This window comes from Agelaius phoeniceus, chromosome 16, assembly GCF_051311805.1.
Source record: "Agelaius phoeniceus isolate bAgePho1 chromosome 16, bAgePho1.hap1, whole genome shotgun sequence".
Taxonomy (NCBI): domain Eukaryota; kingdom Metazoa; phylum Chordata; class Aves; order Passeriformes; family Icteridae; genus Agelaius; species Agelaius phoeniceus.
Genome location: NC_135280.1, coordinates 4,314,742 through 4,335,023, shown reverse-complemented (window position 1 = coordinate 4,335,023; position 20,282 = coordinate 4,314,742). Strand labels below are relative to the sequence as shown.

General features: G+C 52.4%; 1 protein-coding gene across 1 annotated transcript; it reads left to right on the top strand.

Annotated features, from left to right (window-relative positions):
* Positions 1-718: 718 nt before the first annotated feature.
* AMZ1 (archaelysin family metallopeptidase 1) lies at positions 719-17,253 on the top strand. Its single transcript, XM_054643897.2, has 7 exons — positions 719-1,053; positions 8,905-9,235; positions 9,844-10,011; positions 10,874-11,002; positions 11,330-11,493; positions 12,899-13,075; positions 16,553-17,253. Exons 2-7 carry the CDS (start codon positions 8,932-8,934, stop codon positions 17,120-17,122), a joined length of 1,512 nt encoding a protein of 503 aa, XP_054499872.1. The 5' UTR covers positions 719-1,053; positions 8,905-8,931; the 3' UTR covers positions 17,123-17,253.
* The last annotated feature ends 3,029 nt before the right edge of the window (positions 17,254-20,282 follow it).

Here is a 20,282-nt window from a genome sequence, read left to right as displayed (position 1 = left end):
CAGGGTATTCCTTTTTCCTCCCATTCAGGGATGGCAGAAGTGAGGGATCAAAGCACTGAAGAGGATCAAAACATGAAAGGCAGAATAAATGAAGCCATGAAGAAATGGGAACAGAGATCCACTCCTTTAATGTAATTAACCTTTCCAAGAACAGATAATATTCCCGAATTAAAGGACATCGTGGGACACACAAACGCATGCGGGTCATGTGGGAGCGATGCTGCGAGCGAGGCATCAAGGCGAATGCAAACACGGCTCGCAGGGCGGGGATGGCACCAGCCACCGGCACAACCGGCCCCCAGACAGCCCAGCTCTCCTTAGAGCGCACATTAAAGGGTTTCCATCCCCCGGCACCGCCGCGCTGCTCAGCCCGGGCTCTCTGGGGAATGCGCTTCCCAAACCGGGGCTGAGCGCGCTCCCGCCCCGCTCCGGGCTCCGGCAGCCGAGCGGGACCCGCCGCGACCGGGCACGTCCTGACCCCGCACCTCCTGGACCGCGTGTCCTGACCCCGCACCCCGTGTCCTGACCCCGCACCCCGTGTCCTGCTCCCAATCTCCACCTGCTCCGCGCACCTCGTGCCCTTTCCGCACCCCGTGTCCCTCCTACACCCCGTATCCTGTTCCTGCACTCCGTGCCCTGTCCCTGTCTCCCTGTCCTGTCTCTGTCCCCGTGTCCCCCACGCCCCCGTGTCCTCTCCCTGTCCCCGTGTCCTCTCCCTGTCCCCGTGTTCTGTCCCTGTCCCCGTGTCCCGTCCCTGTCGCGGGGTCCCTGTCCCGGCCGCTCCCCGCGGGCGCCCCCCGGCGGTTGCCCCGGGCGCGGCAGGAGGCGGCTCTGCGCGGCCGCTCGGCGAATCCCGCGGGCTCCCGGCGGCGGGGCCGAGCCCCCCTTTGCTCCCCCTTTTCTTCTTCCTCCTCCTCCTCCTCCTCCTCCTCCTCCTCCTGCTCCTCCTGCCGCCGCCGCCGCTGCCGGGCTCCGCTCCGCCTCGCCAGCCCCGAGCCGGGTGCCCCGGCCCTGCCGCTCCTCCCGGCCTCCGCAGTCCCGGCCCGGCGGGCGGTGAGTCCTGTCCTGTCCTGTCCTGTCCTGTCCTGTCCTGTTCCCCCGGGCGGATCGGGGGGGTCGCGGGGTCGCCTCATCGTGGGAGGGCTCGGTCAGGTGGGAAGGGGGGTCCGGGCGGCCCCCGAGTGCGGCGGGACCCCCAGGTGGGTGATGGGCATCGCCCCCGGGGTGACGGGCACCGCTCCGTGGGTGACGGTGGCCACGCTCGGGGCACCTCCCGGGGGGACGGGCAGCGCTTCCCGGCGATGGCATCGCTCCGCGGGCGATGGTGGCCGTGCTCGGGGCATCCTCCCCCGGTGGCGGCGGGTCACGCTTTAGGGCATCCCTCTCCGGGGGCTGGTGACCGCGCTCGGGGCATCTCCCGCCGGGGATTAGGGACTGCGCTCCGGGCATCATCCCCACGGGCTCCAGGGGTCCCGCCCGGGCACTCTCGGTGCAGCCTCCGGGGGTTTGCGGTGCCGGGGGTGAGCTCGGTGTTCGTGCTTGGTGCATCGTCCCAGAGCGCTGGGGGACTTGTTCCCTCCCTGCACACCCACCCGTGTGATCCCCGCACCCGGGAGCAGCATCCACAGCCCCATTTCCACACCTGCGGGGCCGGGGCTGTTCGGGTGTCCCAGGAGCAGCACCTGCTTCTGCGGCCCTTCCAGAACATGCCTCGCACGCAGCAACCCTCCGGCGGGCAGCGCTGGCTGCTGATCAGCTACAGCCGGCCCCTACCGTGGCTTTGGGCTCTGTCGTTGTCCCCCCCAGCCATGCTGGCTGTAGTAACACCTCGGAGCCCCTTCCTTCCTTCCCCTGGGCTGTGAAATGCCCGCAAACATCCCCGACCTGGCGGCACCGCTTAAAAAGCACTGGGTGTGCTGGGAGGAGGAGGCGCCGCATCCCCGCGCCTTTTTCCCTTTTCACCGCGGGATGAGGCACTTCCACACCGCCCGTGCTCCAGGGAATACCCACCCTTAGCCATACCTGTTTGGGAGTTCATCCGTATGGAAAACGCAGCCGCTTTCCTGGCTAGCACCGGGGCTGTCTCGCAGAGACCATTTAGTCTGTCTAGACAAGTATGATGAAGAGCAAAGTGCCTGGAGCTGAGTGATTAGAGCTCGGCTATCTCTGCAGTGCTACGTTTGTTGTACAGCTCTGATAGATGCTGCTCCGTGCTTTTGGATCTCTGGTTAGCAAGTGCACAGCACGCAGACATGGATTGTGGAGGATTATTTCATGTCAGAGCCAGGGAAGGAGAACACAGCCAGCCCTTCATCACATGTGTGCATGGGAGAAGCAGCACAGGCACTTGAACCAGACTAAAATGAACAGAGAAAACTCTGAAAATGGTGAATAAATGGGTGATGAGGGGGAGGAGGGGGAAAGGCACATACTGCCAGCTTACTTTCTGGAGGCTAGCACAGAGAAGTTCATGAATGTTTGTGTGACACTTAGAAAGCCTCAAATGGCAGGCACTGAAAAATAGGGTAGTGCTTTGTACGAGCATAGAATAAATAAAACCTGTAGAAGAGAAGGCTGAACCGAGGGATAATGTATGTCCTCAGGACGTATTAAAATGAAGCACAGCGCATTGAGAGAGCAGGCTTTAACATAAAACAAAATCAAAGGCAAAGTGGACGTGTATGTATTCTTAAATACTTAAGAACACTTAAATAAGAATATTTAAATAAGGACAAAAGGAAGCATCTGCCTCCATCTTAGGTATTTAATGACCTTTACAAGTCTTGTCTTTCACCTTGCAAACCTTTTTTGCATATTGTTGAGTTGTCCATCTAACTTGTCCAGCAGTCCACGTTAATTAATGAGGCAGATTCCTGGGAGGACAAACTTCCAGGGCTGAGTCTTGCAGCAGCAACACATCAATCACAGCTCCAACGGGACAGGCAGATTTTGCTCCTGGTAAATGCACGTGTGAATCTCTGAAGGTTTCCACAGCACCAGGAATGACTCTTCCCAAGACCATCTGTTTCTGAGCCACAGACATATTCTAGAGACATTACACACAAATATTATTGGGATCTGGCACTATGTGAGGCCAGAAGGCTTTATCTGAGTTTCTGGGCTGGAACACACACAGATCTGACTCAGTGCTCTGTGGCCACTTAATGCCAACTGGACAGAGCATGCCAGAGCTCCATGAGGGTGCAAGTAGAGGGCTGAGCAGGTCCAGAGTGGATTTTCTCTGTGAGCAGAGGGGATTGGTTCTGAAAACTGCTGAGGATCTCAAAACCAGGTCTGAGCCTGGCCAAAGAGATTTGGTGTGACCCCAGGAGCTGAGCCTACTCAGCAGGCAAAGCCTGGCTCTGTGTGAGGGGCCGTGTTGAGCTCCTTGAGGAAGGAGCTGGACCAGTGAGAATTTTATTTGGAGCAGAGCTTCTCAGTCAAGAAAAATCGCTTTCTATACATGTAAACAAATAAATTGAGAAAATTGCTTTCAGGCTGTCATGGGTGCAATACTGGGAAGCACTGAAAAGGAGAGGCTGATCCTGGAGCAGCAGTAGCAGACACCAAGTGCAAATCTCAGGGAAAGAGCTATTAAGTAACTGGAGCATGTGTTGATAATTAGTTATTGCTTGTTATGTTTGCTCTGGGCTTTTCATTTCTGTTGACTGGCGATGAATTTTCTGCACTATCACTGCTTGTTTACAGTGCAGCACCTAACAAAGGTAATTAATCAGTGTTAAGAGACCCTGCTAATGTCCCTCTGACATGCAAAGTGCCAGGTAAAGTCAGTTTGCCTCCAAATACTTCACAGGAGCTGAGAGGGGAAGGGAACAGAGGGAAGCTTCTGTGCATCTGCAGTGCCTGTGGGAGAATCAGAACTAGAAATTGCTTACAAGTTAGCTTATAAAATAAATAACTTTAGAAAGACCTTAAAAATTATACAATCTTTGCAATGTTAGGGTCAAATTCTATACAATACCAAATAACTTCATAATGCACTGAGTGCCCTTTCTGACCTGTACATGGAATTTCTTCACACAAGACCATCCATGTTTTGTCAGAATATCCCAAATGAACTCACACTGTATGATATTGCCTTGGCCTTTGAGAATCATCCTGTTACTGTCAGCCACAGGCATATCTATCCAAGAAAGCAATGTCAATATATTAGAGAATAAATGACATGTCTGTGAATTACAAACAGAATAATTCATAGGTAATTTTCAATTACAGAGAATAATTTATATGTGTCTGATTTGCAAAGAGAATTATTTATGAGTAACCTGAATTGCACATGAAGCACATTAACAGGTTACTGTGGGAAAGGGAGTGTACAGGCTGCTCAGGTGTCACGTGCTGAGCCTGGATTTTGGGGTGTTCCTTGTGAAAACACTCACCATGAAAATAAAATCTGTCAGATTCCATAGTAAACAGATTTGTGTAATGTGCCCAGTCTGGTCTGAAACCTTGGGGTGGTGCTGAAAGCCTCAGGGAGTGTGTTGGAGCTCCTGCCCTGTGCAGCACCACGAGCAGAAAGGCCACAACTGATGTCCTACAATATAATCCTTGGGAAAGGTGGTGCCAGGGGCAGACAAGGAGCCAAGTGCCAAAACCTTTGGGTTCTCTGTGTCTCCTCTGCACTGTGTGGAGGTGATGATGGATGATATGAAACATGCAAATAACAAAGAAAAAGAGGAGGATCTCCAGGAGTGGATGAGATTCCCAGCAAGGCTCCTTCCCTGCCCCTGGGTCCTGCACATGTTCTGTCCTGCACACAGGGACATTGATTGCTCCTTCATATCACAGAATCACTGAGGTTGGAGAGACCTCCAGGATCATCAGGCCAAACCTTCATGGATCTCATGTGGTCCAACACAGTTGCTCCTGGTTTAGGAAGAATTACAATGTTAGCAAGTGGCTGTGAGATGGAACCACAAAATGTGTGTTGGGAACAGGATGTTTTCCTAATGGTAAAGTAAAAAAAAGCACAGGAGTGGATGTGGGGAGTGTCTCCACTTGCAGCAGATCTCTAGATTATTATTTTGCTTAAAGCATTTTCTTTAGTGCAACTACAAATTAGTGGCCTTTTAAACAAAAGGAGTTACTTTCTCCTCCCCAGGACTTGCTGGTCAGGTCCCACAGCTTGTCATTTCACAAGGGGCCAAAACAGCCTCTTTAAAGGCAGAACATCTTCTAAAGCACCTGAAGGGCAGAAGGATGCATTGGTGCTTCATCCCCACCTTGTCATCTTAAAAACTGAGTTGGGAAAGAAACTATCCAAGCCAAAGTGCCATTCCCTCCTGAGGGACTGCCTCAGGGAGTTACACCAGGCACCCTCAGCACAAGAACTAATAATTATAAAGCCCTGTAGCTCTGCTCCAGTTAAATGAAACACCATATCCATATATTAGACCAAGACAAATAACCTCTACTATGGCTAATGTGGTAAAAGAGCTTCTTTTTTCAACCACTCAAGTTGGTCCAGAAAATTTTTCTGAAGAAATAATTTTCTCCAATGAAGTATTTTAGAAAAGCTTACTAAAGAGAAGTAATTGTCTTGGATTTGGGGAGTGTAGTGGGTTGCTGCTGTTCTGTTGGAAGCAAAGGCAGACTCTCCAGGAGAAGGAGGCACATGTCATTCCAGACTGAATTCCTGCAAATGCCTCCCTGTGCCCGAGCTTTTGAACCCCTAAAGCGTCGTCATGGGCACCCTTGGGCATGAGGAACATCACAAAACACCCATGGACACAGCTGGGAATGTCTGGAGCTGGGTGAATGTCCCCTTTTAGGAAGTCTAGGGAAACAATGTATATCCCATAGCTTTGGGCTCCCACTACACTCCATGAGGGACCCTGGGGGGAACACTTACTGCAAGACTGTGCACTCATTGTATTTGCTGTCACATACATCCACTCTTTGCTGCTTCCCATTTAGCTGAGAAAAACCCATTCATTTTCTAACCAGCTCCCCCTCCCCTGACCAACACTCCAGTTGTTGCCCAAAACATTAATGAAAGCAGCTCATGCTTCCAGAAACTTTGAAATTTAAATCCTTTAACATGATCAGTCTCAACCTGGACCAAGTGCAAAGTCTCTTTCTTGACTTGCACTGGGCAGGCAGCAGCATCACATCCTCAGGGAGCTGAATATTGCTAAGAGCTCCCCAGTGGAAGTTTTGCAATCACCAGGAAAAGGATGCTTGTATTTAAAGGTTGTGCAGAACAAGTGAAATCTTGTCCATTAGGAAAATGCCAATCTTCACCCTACTCCAAGGCAAAACTCCTGGTGACCTGCTGGGGTCAGACTCTCACTTTGTGCTCCCAAATCTGGAAGGAAGTCAGAAGTGTAGAGATTTGGGTCACCAAGTGCAGGGAAACCTCACACAAACTCTTGCTGCTCCCTGTAAAAACCAGCTGGAACGATTTGGACAATTTTGGCAATAAGAAGAGCTCAGAAAGTATCACAGATTTTTTTTCCTAAACTTTCACTGGATTAGGAACCTTGTACCACTTCAGGTCCCCCCATGCCACCTGCTGTCAGCCTTTAATGCAAGTGAAATACAAAGCTTGCAAAAATGAAAGAAAACTGCTTATCCACTCCCTCTCCAAGCTACACACCCTTAGAGACAAAAAAGATCACACTAAATGAGCCCTTTTAAGGACTACCAATACATACCCAGCTCTTCCCAAGGGTTAGATGAGAAGGAATGCAGTGTTAATTTTAATGGGCTGCCACTTTCCTCTTACAGTGCAAACCACCTCTGCATAAGTGAGGAGAGGCTTTGGCTCATGTTGGTACTACTTTTTTTAAATATTGAATTTTATTAATCATATTGCTGTCCTCAGGGCCCACTGAATGCCACTTACCTAGCAGAACTAGGCTAAAGACCTACTTAAATTATAGACTTAACCAGTTCCTCCTTAAAATATTTAATCTCTCTTTTTTTTCCCTGTGATTGAACGCTGCTGCTAGAGCAGTGATGGTCAGCAGCTGATGTCCACCCAGAAAGCTTTTCTGGCTCCTTTTGAGTTACTATGAACTTGCCTAGAGGAAGGCAACACTTATTCCTAGAAACCCTGGGCTTTTGTGCATGTATCCCTCAAATTTCCCATTCTGCTGTGAACAGGTGGAGCACTTACCTGTGGTAGGCAAAAAGCCCAAAGCACTGCTCCAAAATGCTCCAGTTCTGCTTGGCATGGTCTCCTTACAAAAAGGAAAAATCCAGACATGGACTAGTCATGGGGGTTGTGCTTTGTTTCCTCTTCTGATTCCTTCTCCCCAAGGTGTTCACTGGCACCTCCCCAAGTGCATAAACTGCAGTGGGAAATAGGTGCTAGGAATAGGAATGGGAATGGGAATAGGAATTCTGCAGCTTTGGGGGATGCTGGCCTTAGACAGGACCCTGGAGAGGATATTTCCAGGAAGCTCTAAATTAGTTTCTTTGTGCTGCAGGCTTTCATTTGCTCTTTATTTACCACTTGACATCATCCCCAGCGTTGCTGATGCTAACACAGTGTGACATGAAGCTGTTCATGAAGGGACACGATGGCAGTGGGCCCAAGCGTGTCCTGCTAGAGAGGCACCACCAGCCTCGCACAGCAAGTCCCACCTTGGCTGGGCAAATGTACCCAAATCCTGCAGCCTGACAACAGCACTGGGAGCCAAAGATGCCCTGGGATAATAGTTAGGATTAAAAGGTATTAGAGGAAATTGTCACCAGAGAACAGCTGCTCTCACTGGTGTCAGATAAGGCAGAAGTTTAGGCTTCTGATCGACAGATAAAGACCAACATCAACCTCTTTGTTCCTGACATGGACCTGTTCCAAGGAGTGTGGTTTATCCCAGGCAAATAAGAGCACCACAGCCTACAAGGTCCAGTGCAATCAGTTGCACAACACTGAGAGGTATTTCTCATCTTACTGGGGCTTCAGGACAGAGCACCAAAAAAACCCCAAACCAGTGAAGCCATCTGGTTTACTCCAGACACCCAGCACCATTTTGGGGCTGTGCATTCTTGAGCACCATCTCCTGGCACGGGATCCCTGAGCCAGTGACAGCCATGGGGACATGGAGAACCCATAACAGCCACTCCCACACAAAGTGTGGGGCCTGGAGCTCAACGTGCAGTGTTTACAGAATCCCACCACACCCTACAGCCGGGATTTTGGTGCTCATTGCTGCTGAGGCGCTCTCCTGTCCCTGCCAAGGCCGGGCACTGATGGCCGTGTCCCCACACATGAGGAGTTTTCCCATCCCTGGCAAGGCTGCGCACTGATGGCTGTGTCCCCCAAGTGTGAGGAGCTTTCCTGTCCCTGGTGAGGCCGGGCGCTGATGGCCGTGTCCCCACACATGAGCAGTTTTCTGGTCCCTGCCAAGGCCGGGCACTGATGGTTGTGTCCCCCACACATGAGGAGTTTTCCCACCCCTGGCAAGGCTGGGCACTGATGGCCGTGTCCCATCTCTGGTGAGGCCGGGCACTGATGGCTGTGTCCCCCAAGTGTGAGGAGCTTTCCTGTCCCTGGTGAGGCCGGGCGCTGATGGCCGTGTCCCCGAGGCATGAGGAGTTTTCCCATCCCTGATGAGATCCCATCCCATGGATGCCCAGTGCTGGTGGCCGTGTCCCCCAGGTGTGAGGTTTCCCATCCCTGGCAAGGCCTGGCGCTGATGGCCGTGTCCCCCAGGTGTGAGGTTTCCCACCCCTGGCGAGGCCTGGCGCTGATGGCCGTGTCCCCCAGGTGTGAGGTCTCCCATCCCTGGCGAGGCCTGGCGCTGATGGCCGTGTCCCCCAGGTGTGAGGTTTCCCATCCCTGGCGAGGCCTGGCGCTGATGGCCGTGTCCCCCAGGTGTGAGGTTTCCCATCCCTGGCGAGGCCTGGCGCTGATGGCCGTGTCCCCTCCCTCAGGCCGTGCCGCCGCTGCCGTGCCCCGCGATGCTGCAGTGCAAACACGCGCAGGAGTTCAGCTTCGGGCCCCGCGCTCTGAAGGACGCGCTCATCTCCACGGACCCTGCGCTGCAGGAGCTCTATGCCAAGGCCTTCTCCAGGGCCGAGAAGCTGTTCCTGTCCGAGGCCTACAACCCCCAGCGCACGCTGTTCTGCACGCTGCTCATCCGCACGGCCTTCGACTGGCTGCTCAGCCACCCCGATGCCCCCGAGGACTTCGAGACCTTCTACCACGCCATGCTGAGGAGGAAACAGAACTTCTGTCGAAAGCACATTTACCTGCAGCCTATAGGTAATGGGGGGAGCTTCACTGGGCTGCCTGGAGAGACACAGGAGGGCGGTGGGTGGTGTTGAGTGCTGCTAACACCCTCCTCTAAGGATTCACCTGCAAATGCAATGGCCGTAGCAAAGACAAGTGTAACAGGCAAGGCTTTGACGTGCCCCCAGTCCAGAGTCACAAGCTGTGGTGGTAGGCCTGCCATATAAATGGTATGTGTGCCCCTGGGTGAGGCTCGCTATGAATTTATGCATATATGTATATCCAAGTATGAAACAATGCTGGAAAAACCAGATTTCTGGAGGTCTGTCTCTGATGGTTCATTAAACACAGCCACCCGTTCCCACGCTAATCATTCTGCACAACTTAAACAGGAGACAACCTTCCAGCACATCTGCTCTGCTAATGAGAGCATACTAATGCCTTGAGCAACCTCTCAGAAAGAGCTCCCTCTCCTCCTCTATATCCATAACCATCCTGAGGCATTCACCACATCCCAGAGTGAGCAATGAGCTCCAGAATGAACCAGCCTGCCCAGTTGCTGTGGCCAGTTCCACAAAACCCCACCAGACCCTAATGCTCACCCTGGCTGCAAGGCACTGACAGAGAGCCTCTCTCCTCAGATTTAATCGAAGGCCCCGCTGGGCTCTCGCTGCTGGATTCCCTGCAGAGCTGTGTGGAGTCTTTCTTCCTGGGCCTGCGTGTGAAGTGCCTTCCCTCCATCCCAGTCTCCTCCATCCACTGCTGCTTCCGCCACAGCCGGGACTCGGACAGGGTGCAGCTCCACGCAGGTGAGCAAGGAGCTGGCAGCAGGGAGCCCACCGAGACACCAGCCTGGCACAGGGACACGAGCTCTGCCTTAGGAAATGCCTGACACAGCCCTCCATTGCCTGGCCTGGGAGGGGATGAGGAAGGGAGTGAAAAGGCAGAAATCCTGTTCCCATGGAAAGCCCAGAGCTTTGAGGCTGGAAACAGGAATAAAAAACAAAGTGACTTTCATCATATTTTCCTCTGCTGTTTGTGTTTTTCAGTGCTATTATGTTTAGGTCCAGCTCTGGATCGGATCAGCTCTGCGGGAAGGCTCTGTTGATTTGGTGCAGTCTGAGTTCTCCCATCCCCTGCCCAGAGCCAAAGTAAATTATTGGCCTGGGTGGTGCAGGGGGGGAACTCACAGGCCTTTCATGATAGGAAATTTGGGTTCAAGTGTCACACGGTTCCCCAGGGGACTGGGTTTGCCAGTTGCCAAACTTGCACTGCACAAACATCCACCTGGAATGAGATGTTTGCAGGTACCATGGGCAGCACATGCTCAGCACAGACCCAGCACTGCAGCCCTGGGGTTGTTCCAGCTCAGTTCTGAACTGCCTGTAGGGAAATTCTGCTCCAGGTGCTCATTTCCATGGGTTAGTACTGAATTCATCAGCAACTCTGCTTTGTTTTGACTCTGTGCCCAGCACCACTTCCAAATTCAAGTCTTCTCTGATTTGAGAGATGGGCTACACAGCCGTGGTTCTCCACCTGAGATGATGAATCCAGCAGCTCTGCCCCATCAGGGCTTGGACTACATCCTTCTCCCATCAGCAGCAGAAATTCTGGCTCTGTGCCTTCCAGGGATTCTTCATTTAAATGAACATCTCTCTTGTATTTGTCCAGATGGGATCCTGAATTTCCTGAAGAACAACAAACCCATGGATGCCCTGTGTGTCCTTGGACTTACCCTGCTGGACCTTTACCCATGTGAGACCTGGAGCTTCACATTCAGCAAATTCCTGCCAGGACAAGGTGGGCTGGTGTCCCCTGGTGATCCAGCACAGTGTGTGAATAAGGCAGCACTGTACCAAAATCCCTTCCCTGTCAGACTGGAATAGCCAAATCTTAATATGATATTCCCTGCTAAGAGGAACTTTCCCCCAATGTGAAATTAGGGTGATCAGAGCTCCTGATCCAGGCAGAGGTAACTGAGGTGATACCAACCTTTTGGGGAGTGGGTCTCCTCACACCCTGTGTGCCCAGCTGGACTGTGCTCCCACAGCTGCATTTTCATGCTGCCTAAGGTGAGAGACAGCTGTAAAAGAGCAGATGCCTGACTTTACTCCCCTCTCTTCACAGAAGTGGGAGTCTGCAGCTTTGCCAGGTTTTCTGGGGATTTTCCCCAGGCTGGTTGTAGCAGCCTGAACCCACCCACACAGAAGGAAGAGCTCTGTGAAGTCAGCAAGGAGGGCGGAGAGCGGAACTTGCAGTTCAGTGCCCAGGAGATGGTCCAGTGCTGTAAGGTAGGACCAGCAACCTCCTGCACCCCTTGCTTCTTCCTGGGTAGGGTTAAATATTGCAGGCCAAGGCATAAAACCTTGGCCTCAGCCCAGTGAAGCAGCCATGAGACTGCTCCCAGAAGCACAGGCAGTCACAGCTACATCCACACTGAATTCAGACATAAAGAGATTCCATTTTAATGCAGAATGAACCAGCCCTGCATGGACAGCTCCTACTCCCCTCACCACTGGAGCAAGTGACAACATCAGTTATTGGGGAGGCTCCAGGACTTGCCTCAGAATCACAGAATGGTTTGGGTTGGAAGGCACCTTAAAGACCATCTTGTCCCAAACCTCTAACATGGACAGGGACACCTTCCACTAAACCAAGTTTTGTTATGGAGCAGGACTGAAACAGCCCTGCCCAGCTCCCAGGCTCATGCTTGGGTAATCCTGAGTATTTTTCCTGTCAGGCACAGCAGGGATGATACAGTATTTGAAGGATAATTAGAATAGCTGGTGGAGCCGTGTGTAACCAATGGATGGCTGCAAAGGGTGACTCTGTCCTCCTCAGACACTGACATCTGTAAGGGGAGAGGTCCCTGTGCCATCCCTGTTGCATGGATGGAGGACAAGAACACCTCAGCCAAGTCATCTTTATAAATGCAGAGCCCTTAAACCTCCCTTACCTCCAACACATCATCTTCATGAGTGCTGTTCTCCCTCATCCCAACATCTGCCTTATCTCAGCTCTGCTTCCAGTGACCCTCCCAAGGTGGCCCACACAGAGCAGTCACACCAGCACATTCAAAGCCACTTCCCTTTGCTCCCCTGGTATTTGCTCAGGATTTTCTAGTTTGAGGCCTCTTCCTGTAATAATTCTAAATTATATTAGGTGGCAATGGGAGGAGGAGAGGAGTCCTCCATCCTCAGCCTTTCCACAGTTGCCAATTCCCAAGGCAGTCATGCTTGGCCAGCTGACTCCAGCTCAGTTTTTCTGCTTTGGCACAAATGTGAATGGAGTCTGTTCTGGAAGGACTCAGATCTGTTATTGCCAACAGCTTCTTGCACATTTCTCACACAAGCTGTGCTGCTCTTTTCAGGCCCCAGTGGGACTGGTTTTCCTCTTTAAAAAACCCCTAAAACAACAAAAACCACCACATTGTCCTTTGGGAAGAGCCTACAGGGCCTACAGGGCTCCCCACATCTGCCTCACCCTCCTTCTCCACAACACAAACATGGAGCTGGGAGGAGGCAGCCAGGCTCTGCTGTCACCTTGGACAGGCCTAGGCTGGGGGAGAGCCACTGCTGAGCAGGAGCTTGGTCAGCATGTGGGGGAGCAGGGGAGGTGGAACAGCAGAGGAGAAGGGGAGGGGGCAGCAGAAACAGGAATGACCACGCACTGCTGTGATCCTTGCTTCCCCGACAGGTGACCTGCCATGAGATCTGCCACCTGATGGGGCTGGGGACGTGTCGCTGGCTGCAGTGCATCATGCAGGGAGCCCTGAGCCTGGAGGAGGCGCTGCTGCGGCCGCTGGAGCCCTGCCCCATCTGCCTGCGCAAGCTGCAGCACGTCCTGGGCTTCAAACTCATCGAGCGCTACAGGGTGAGCCCCAAGCCCCAGAGCCTCCCGGGGCAGGGACAGGGCAGGGACAGGGCAGGGACAGGGCAGGGACAGGCTGGCCCAGCCCAAACCCCAGCGCTGAGGGTGCTGCAGCAGCCTGGGGAAGGCAGGAGGTCTCAGGAACTCTCAGCATGCAGGGCTGAGGCACCTCACACCTGAACATGGGGGTGTTCTGCACAGGCTCTGACCAGCAAAGCACTCTGCACAGTTCCAGGGACTTTGGCTCTTCCCAAGGGACACTGCCACAGTCCAGCCACACTTTCCTACTCCCAAAAACGAAGTGGGAAGGGCAGGCAGACTGCAGGCAGGAGCAGCAGTGAGTGCAGGGATTCCCACAGCTACGCCCTTTCCTCTGCCACCCTGGGTTTTTGCCTCTCTGGGGCTGCTGGGAACAGGGAGGACACATCGTGTGTGTACTTTGCTGCAATTCCTCTGTTTAAATCTATGAGAATGGATCCCAAATTATTACCCCCAGTATGTGCAGGGTCCCAGACTCATCTTTTGTCTCTTCTCTCTCACCCATACCACTGCTAACACCACATTTAGACAGACCAGGAACAGTGCTAACACACCCTTAACTCTTGAAAGGGTTTTCTACCTCTGCTGTCTGAAAAGCAGGATTCAGTAGCCAAATGGTTGGTGGAATAGAAATAATGTCCCCATTCTCACTCTGCACCCATCTTCCCCCTGGCTGTGATTCCTGTCTGACACACATCATGTTCAGAGGCAGGATTTTCCATGGCTGCCTATTTTAAAGTCTGTGGGTTGTATTTGTAACAAGATACGAGCAGAATGAGAAAGGAGATGCCTCTGGTTTAATTCAGCATGGAATCAGATACACAGAAGCATGGCAAAGAATGTGAGGAAACACACACTTTTTTGTGGTTTTCCTACTTATCTGTGGGGCTGCCAGACCCTTCTCTGACTCTGTGGCTGTTTGGTCCCTGCTTCTGTCAGAGAAGTGTCTAAATTGCCCAGACCACCAGAAGATTCTGCTTAAATAAAGCAAATAAATTCTGCTTTATTTAAACACCCAGCCTGTCATCATCCAGCCAGCGCTTTCTAGAAGAGAATGGCCACCTGCATTTATCTTTTCTAGAAATATTTTTGCCTTTACACCTGCAGCAAATACAGTAATTGGCTCAGCATCCTCTGGTGACAGGGAACACAAACCTTAAGGAGTGATGCACTTGCCAAATGTCACATCTGCTTCCTTGAGAAGGCAAAGCTCAACTAGATACAGCATAAGCTGGTGTAAGACAGCTGTGATAATCTCTGTAAGAGGCTTTGCCATGGTGTTGAGAAGAGACATAAATGCCAGAGATGAATTAAATAGTTAAGGAACAGGACAGAAGAGGGCAGAAAGCATTTGGAGACAATACCAGAGAGCAAAGTTAACTTGCCAAGCACGTTAAGTGTAAGTCTGAAGTCACATTTCCTCTTGGAAACAATCACAGGTCCCCACCTGCCACAAAACAGCTTCAGACACTCCTAATAACCACAGGAAATGCCAGAACCAAGCTGTGCCTCAGCAGCACCAGGTAACACGGCTCAGATCTGCAACTGAGACACAATTTGGGGCAGGAAACCAGTCCTTATGCAGCAGAAAGAGCTCCTCAACTTATTTATCTGAGTTGTACTCAGAACCACACTCCATTTTTTATCCCAGCTGCTTATTCCAGCATGAGTCATCTCGAAAACTGAAAGCAAATTAATTGTCCTGGTGTTTCCCCACCACAATCAACATTTCCACATTTCCACCTGCTGCTTGTGCAGCATCCCAGGCTGTCCTCACATGGTGCTGGATGAGTTTGCAGTGGCCACACACACACAGACAGCAGGTCTTAGTGACATCCTCAGGGTGGACATCCACTTCAGCTGCTCTTGCCTGCAGGTAAACAAAACCCACACAGAGCTCATTCTTTCCTGCTTAAACAGGAGAACATAAGAGGCTGCAGCCCTTCAAACCCACCCAAGGTTCAAATGAAAAAGCCACCCAAAGGATGAGAGAGATTGAAGAGATTCTGGGAATTCAGGCAGTGATCCTGAGTAGATTATCCCCCTTTTTTGCCTTGAACAACCCCAATGTATTGTTGGGAAATCCACATCTCCACAGCTTTTTTATTCCTGGGAATTGGGCTAAGTAGCAATTGGGATTCCTTCCCAGATTCACTATTCTTGGGAATTTAGGGCCATTACAAAATCATGGGCTGCTTGCAGCTTTCCAGTAGCTTTGCTGTCCACTTCTTTAGCCCAGCTCCCACTGCAGCTTCTGGCACTGCCTTTGTTGGATAAACCCAGAGGGAGGGAAGGCCCACTGGAGGTGGGACCAGGCAGGAGAAAAGTTGTCCCTTTACAATTTTTCTTGCCCCAGAGGGAGGGGGCGGGGTGGATTAGCTAAGCTGAAAGAGTCCATTTTATTCCTGTACAGAATTCTTCCCCGAGGCTCCATGCTCAGACTGAAATGAGAAGCAGGGCTGATTTCTCCCACCCACTCAATTTGAGCTCTTTATCCTTTCTGTCACTTGCCTGAAGAGACAGCAATAGAGGAGGAAAGGAGGAGGGAGCAGTGGGGGGCTGTGAGAGAAGGGAGCTGCACAGGGCTGGGAATCTCCTGCCTGCTCCTCAAACACTGCAGCTCCCCCTGAGCTGAGCAGGGACAGGTCCAGCTCCATTCTGGCACACTGTGGGGACAGCCCAGGCTAATCCTGTCACTGCTGAGCAGCTGGGGCTTTGCAGATGCATCACTGGGTGCTGCAGAGAGTAAAGGAGACAAAATAGGCCACAGGAGTGTGAAAAACTGAAAAATACACACAAAAAACCCTCAACACTGGCAGCAAGGCAGACGAGATCACCTTTTACCCAGGATGACTGGAGTACTGTGGCTCATTCCCTAAAGTGTAAGGAACAAATGTGCCAGGAGCAACCTGTTACATGCCTCATTGTGGCATTTAATATTTAAAAAGGAAATTGTCTCAGACATTTTCCTTTCATTAATTCTTTTCTAGAATCAGCCTCCCACTTGTTCATTTCAGCTTGGGAGGGGAAGAGCTATTCTTGAGAATAAAACACAGGCATTAATAACATGATGAAACACAATTCCTCACCACTATCTGAGGAGTTTCTATAATGACACAGTTTCCTCTGGAGAGGCATTGGTTTGCCTCTCCTAGAGACCACATTCACACAGCAGGGAGTGATCTGGTGCAGTTTGCTCCTACCACCTTCAATAACAGGGCAGATAAAGTCCACATCTGACTGGAGGCAGCTCTGCCACAGTCCAAGTAAATGGGACAAGAGAAAGCCCCTGCTTTGTAGGGTCACCCCAGTGTCTGGCAGAGAGGACTGCAGCAGCAGCAGCTGAGCCACCCAAGATAAACAGGTTTACCTGGCAAACACAGGGAAGGTGTAATAGCATCTCTCATCCTCCACAATGAAACCTTTCTCCTCTCACCACAGAAGCTCTATGCCTGGACACAGACCGTGCTGTCCACGTGGCCAAGGCAGGAGTCAGCAGAGCTCTCTGCCTCTGAGGACATCCTCCCGTTCAGCTCCGACTCCGGGATGTGCTGCGAGAACGACTCCGAGGCCGTGACCTCCCTGTCCGAGCCCCTGACCCCCGACACCTGCAGCCAGGGCCTGTCCCTGGGGCCAGAGCTGGAGCAGGACGAGCAGCCCAGCTCCCTGCAGGAGGGGCAGGGCCAGCCCCGGCCCCCTGGGCACACCAAGGCCACGGACACCATCAAGGATTACGAGCTGTGGCTGGAGATGTGCATCGCTGCCCTGGAGAGGAACGTCTCTGAGGAGGAACTGGCTCAAGTGGACAGGAGTGTGGACGCCCTGGCTAAGTGGGAAATGTTTACAGGCCAGCTGCCTGCTATGAGGAAGGACCTGCCCTTTGCTAGGGACAGCACTGGGCTACGCAAAGTTCTTGGAGACAAATTTTCCTCCTTGCGGAGGAAGCTGAGTTCCAGAAAACTTTCCAAAGGGGAATCGTCCCCTCATCGCTGGCGCTGGGAGGACAACTAGGCTGGGGCTGCCTTGGGCCAGCTGTGCTCAGCTCACTGCTTCCAGCCTTCCTCACCCCAAGCTGTTGCTGTCTCAGAGAAACAGCAACTCCCCCCAGGAATAAAAGGTGTTTTGATTTCTGAGATTGCTAACACAGTTTTGATGTGATTAGTTCTTCTCCAAGGGTTTTTGCTGTGTTGGTCTGAATGACACCACCAGTCCACTCCCACCTCAAGTCCCATGTAGGTGCTTTTGTTTTCTTGGTCTGAAGTTGGCCAGGAAGAGGTCAGCCACGGCCCCAGTAAAGACTGAACATGCTCACACAGGAGCTTGGGCCATCTGAACAAACAGATGCAAATGAAACCAGGGCAGCTCCCCCACACAGAGAGCTCCTCTCTGCTTAGCAGTCAGTCCCAGGCACAGGTGAGATTTCTCCCTCAAACACTCAGAGTGCTCTGCTCGCTGTCCCACCAGCTGGAGGTTGTGCTGAGCACAGGAGCACAATCCAGGCTGGTGGGCTCTCATTATGAGCTGGGGGAGATGGAGGAGAGGGGCACAGAGAAAAGCAGAAAGATCCCTGGCAGCTCTGCCCCAAAGAGCAGCGTTAGCCTGATGGTTGTCTCTTGGCAGACCCTCAAAAGATCTCCTGAGATGCCTCAGTTCAAACAAAGCCAGGCTTAGAGCATGAGCTGGAATTACCCACATCCTCTGTAGATTGGCACAGGAGAGGAAACCTTTGGAAACATTCACAGACTCATTGATTATTAATGTAAAAAGGGGAACCACACATGTATTCCCCTTTCTGCCTTGGGAAGTGACCACCCTGGCCCTTCCCTTTTCCCACTGAGCAGGACTGGGTGCTGCTGCTGTGCTGGCAGCAGGAGAGCAGAGCCTCCCTTGCCATGGCCAGGGCACGCTGCTCCTCTCTGCTCCTCCTGCTATTTATAGCCAAAGCTCAAGAGGCCGATGGGTTCTGTGCTCCTGCCAGGGGAAGGCTGAACCCTCTCCATCCCTGCTCCCTCAGCCCTGAGCACTGATAACGCTCCCACAGCTCATGGCAACGTGGCTGAGCTCCACATTTCTCCTGGCTAAAAGTACCAGCAGGTAGGATCAGATACCAGCAGCTGGGAGAGAGGGGAGATGTTTCCCTCCGAGGAGGCAGCAGCAGCTTTGCTTTCCCAGGGCACTTGCCCTGTGCACTTTGAGGCCCCCACTCCGTCAGTGAGGTTCTGAAGCAGGAAACAAGAGGACAACTGGAAGAACTCCGGAGATTTACACACGCAGGTGAGTAGCAAAGATGGTCTTGCAGTAAATTCAGCTGCATTCCGGAAACACAAGCGTTTCACATCCGCATGATTCATACCGGGAGAGAAAGGGAGTTTGGCTTCGGGGCCGATGACGGCAATTCCTGGAAACATTTTCCAGGCTGCGAGCCTGGAGCAGCAGAATCGCGGCTGCCGCCCTCTCCTGGCAGCCACAAAGGTGACGGCTCCTCATCCAAGGCTTCTCATCCAACACATTCTTCCCAGCAGCAGAAACCTTCCAAACAAACCCTGCTTGAATTACAAATCCCCGTTCTGCCCCTGAACTCACTCAGTTGTTGCCTGAACACATTTGCTATTTTAAGCAAGAGATTATTCTCTGTTCAGCCTTGTTTGCTCCTCCTTGGTTCTGCACTGAGTTCTTAGGCTGAACTTTAGAAACTTCCCAGAAAGAGGCTCAGGATGACAACCCTGCCCAAGAGAACAGAGGCAGCTTCCCATCATAACATTCCAGAGACAGCAGAGGAGTGGGGTGGCACGGAAGGGCTGGCAGAAGTCACAGATGGGGACTCCTTGTGACACCTGGCACGTGTGAGCGCTGCTGTGAGAGCAGGAATTTCTGCTGAGAGCTCTTGTGACTGCAAACAGGTATTTTTGACACCATCACTGCCAGCACCAGCACTTACCTGCTCAGCTTGTCCACAAGGGCTGCAGGTAAGACATAAATGAGATGGAAACTCAGAGCTTTCACCTGGGCTGCTCAGCAGTGCCCACAAGCAAGAGGCAGAAAGTGGCTGAAAACACTTGGAAGTTCTTCAGCAGCTGGAGGAGAGGGTCCCTGCAATATTCCACTGCAGGGTTTGGTCATGTGAAGACATTACTCCTCCTCACAGCAGCACATTGAGCACAGGGCCTGTGAGCAGCACTTTGCCCCAGCCCACACCAGTGAAAGGCCTGGAGGCAGCCTGGGTCACAGAGGAACAAATCACTGGCCAAGCTTACACTGAAAATGAAGGTTATAACCAGAACTAAAGCACAAAGGCACAGCTCCTACTCCTCTCTGCATGTACCAGAGTGCAGGGGGGCAGAAAACAGCTGGCACAGGAATAAGGAGTAGGCCAAAGTGAAGGTAAGCCCCTAAATGAGATTTCCTGCATGTTAAGCAGCAGTTCCTGGGGAGATCCTTCTACTTGGAAAGGTGTGGGAACATGGCTAGCAGCTAATGAGCAGCTGAGTAAGCTGTGAAACAGAAATCCAGATGAGATAATTAGGAGTCACTTTAGAAGGTCAAGCTGTGGATCAACCATCAGCAAGAAGGAGCAGGGTGCTCTATATCTAAATCCAACATGCAGAAATCACTTGCACTGCAGCAGCCAGGATGGGGCTGGTCACAGAGGTCCAGGAACAGCTCCTGTGTGTGGCAGGCAGTGGGCAGGAGACCTGGGTGCTCCCTGAGCAGCAGCTCAGCCACAGCCTGGAGAGCCTTGGCAGAAGAGAGGCAGGGGAGGGAAGGGGCACTCAAAGGGCAGGGCCAGCAGCTCCCAGAGGACACAGTGCCAGCAGCCTGCCCCAGGCTCCCTGGGCACGGCCCAGGGCTCTGCCTGGCAGCCCTGGCAGCCGCTGCTTGTGCTCCCCTGGCTCGTGGTGACAGGCAGAGCATGGATCCTGCACCTGAGCCACCTTCAGGAGATCCCCCAGCAGAACCAGCATCTCCTCCTCCCTGCACCTGCTGTTGGCTTCCATGTAACAACCCCTAAAGCCCAGCACAGTCCATGCTGGGCTCCTGTGGCTCAGAGCATCTCCCAGACCACACCATCCTGTGGCTACCTGCAGCACCCTGCCCCTCCAAGGCAGCTCAGTCACACCCTCACTGCCCCAAGCTCAAGGACACTTGGTTTTGAAGCAACTTCTAAAGTCTA

Coding starts and splice junctions, on each gene's coding strand:
- AMZ1 (XM_054643897.2), top strand. CDS start 8,932: ATGCTGCAGTGCAAACACGCGCAGGAGTTCAGCTTCGGGCCCCGCGCT. Junction 10,012..10,873: donor CAGGGTGCAGCTCCACGCAG/GTGAGCAAGGAG, acceptor GTATTTGTCCAG/ATGGGATCCTGAATTTCCTG. Junction 11,003..11,329: donor CAAATTCCTGCCAGGACAAG/GTGGGCTGGTGT, acceptor CTCTCTTCACAG/AAGTGGGAGTCTGCAGCTTT.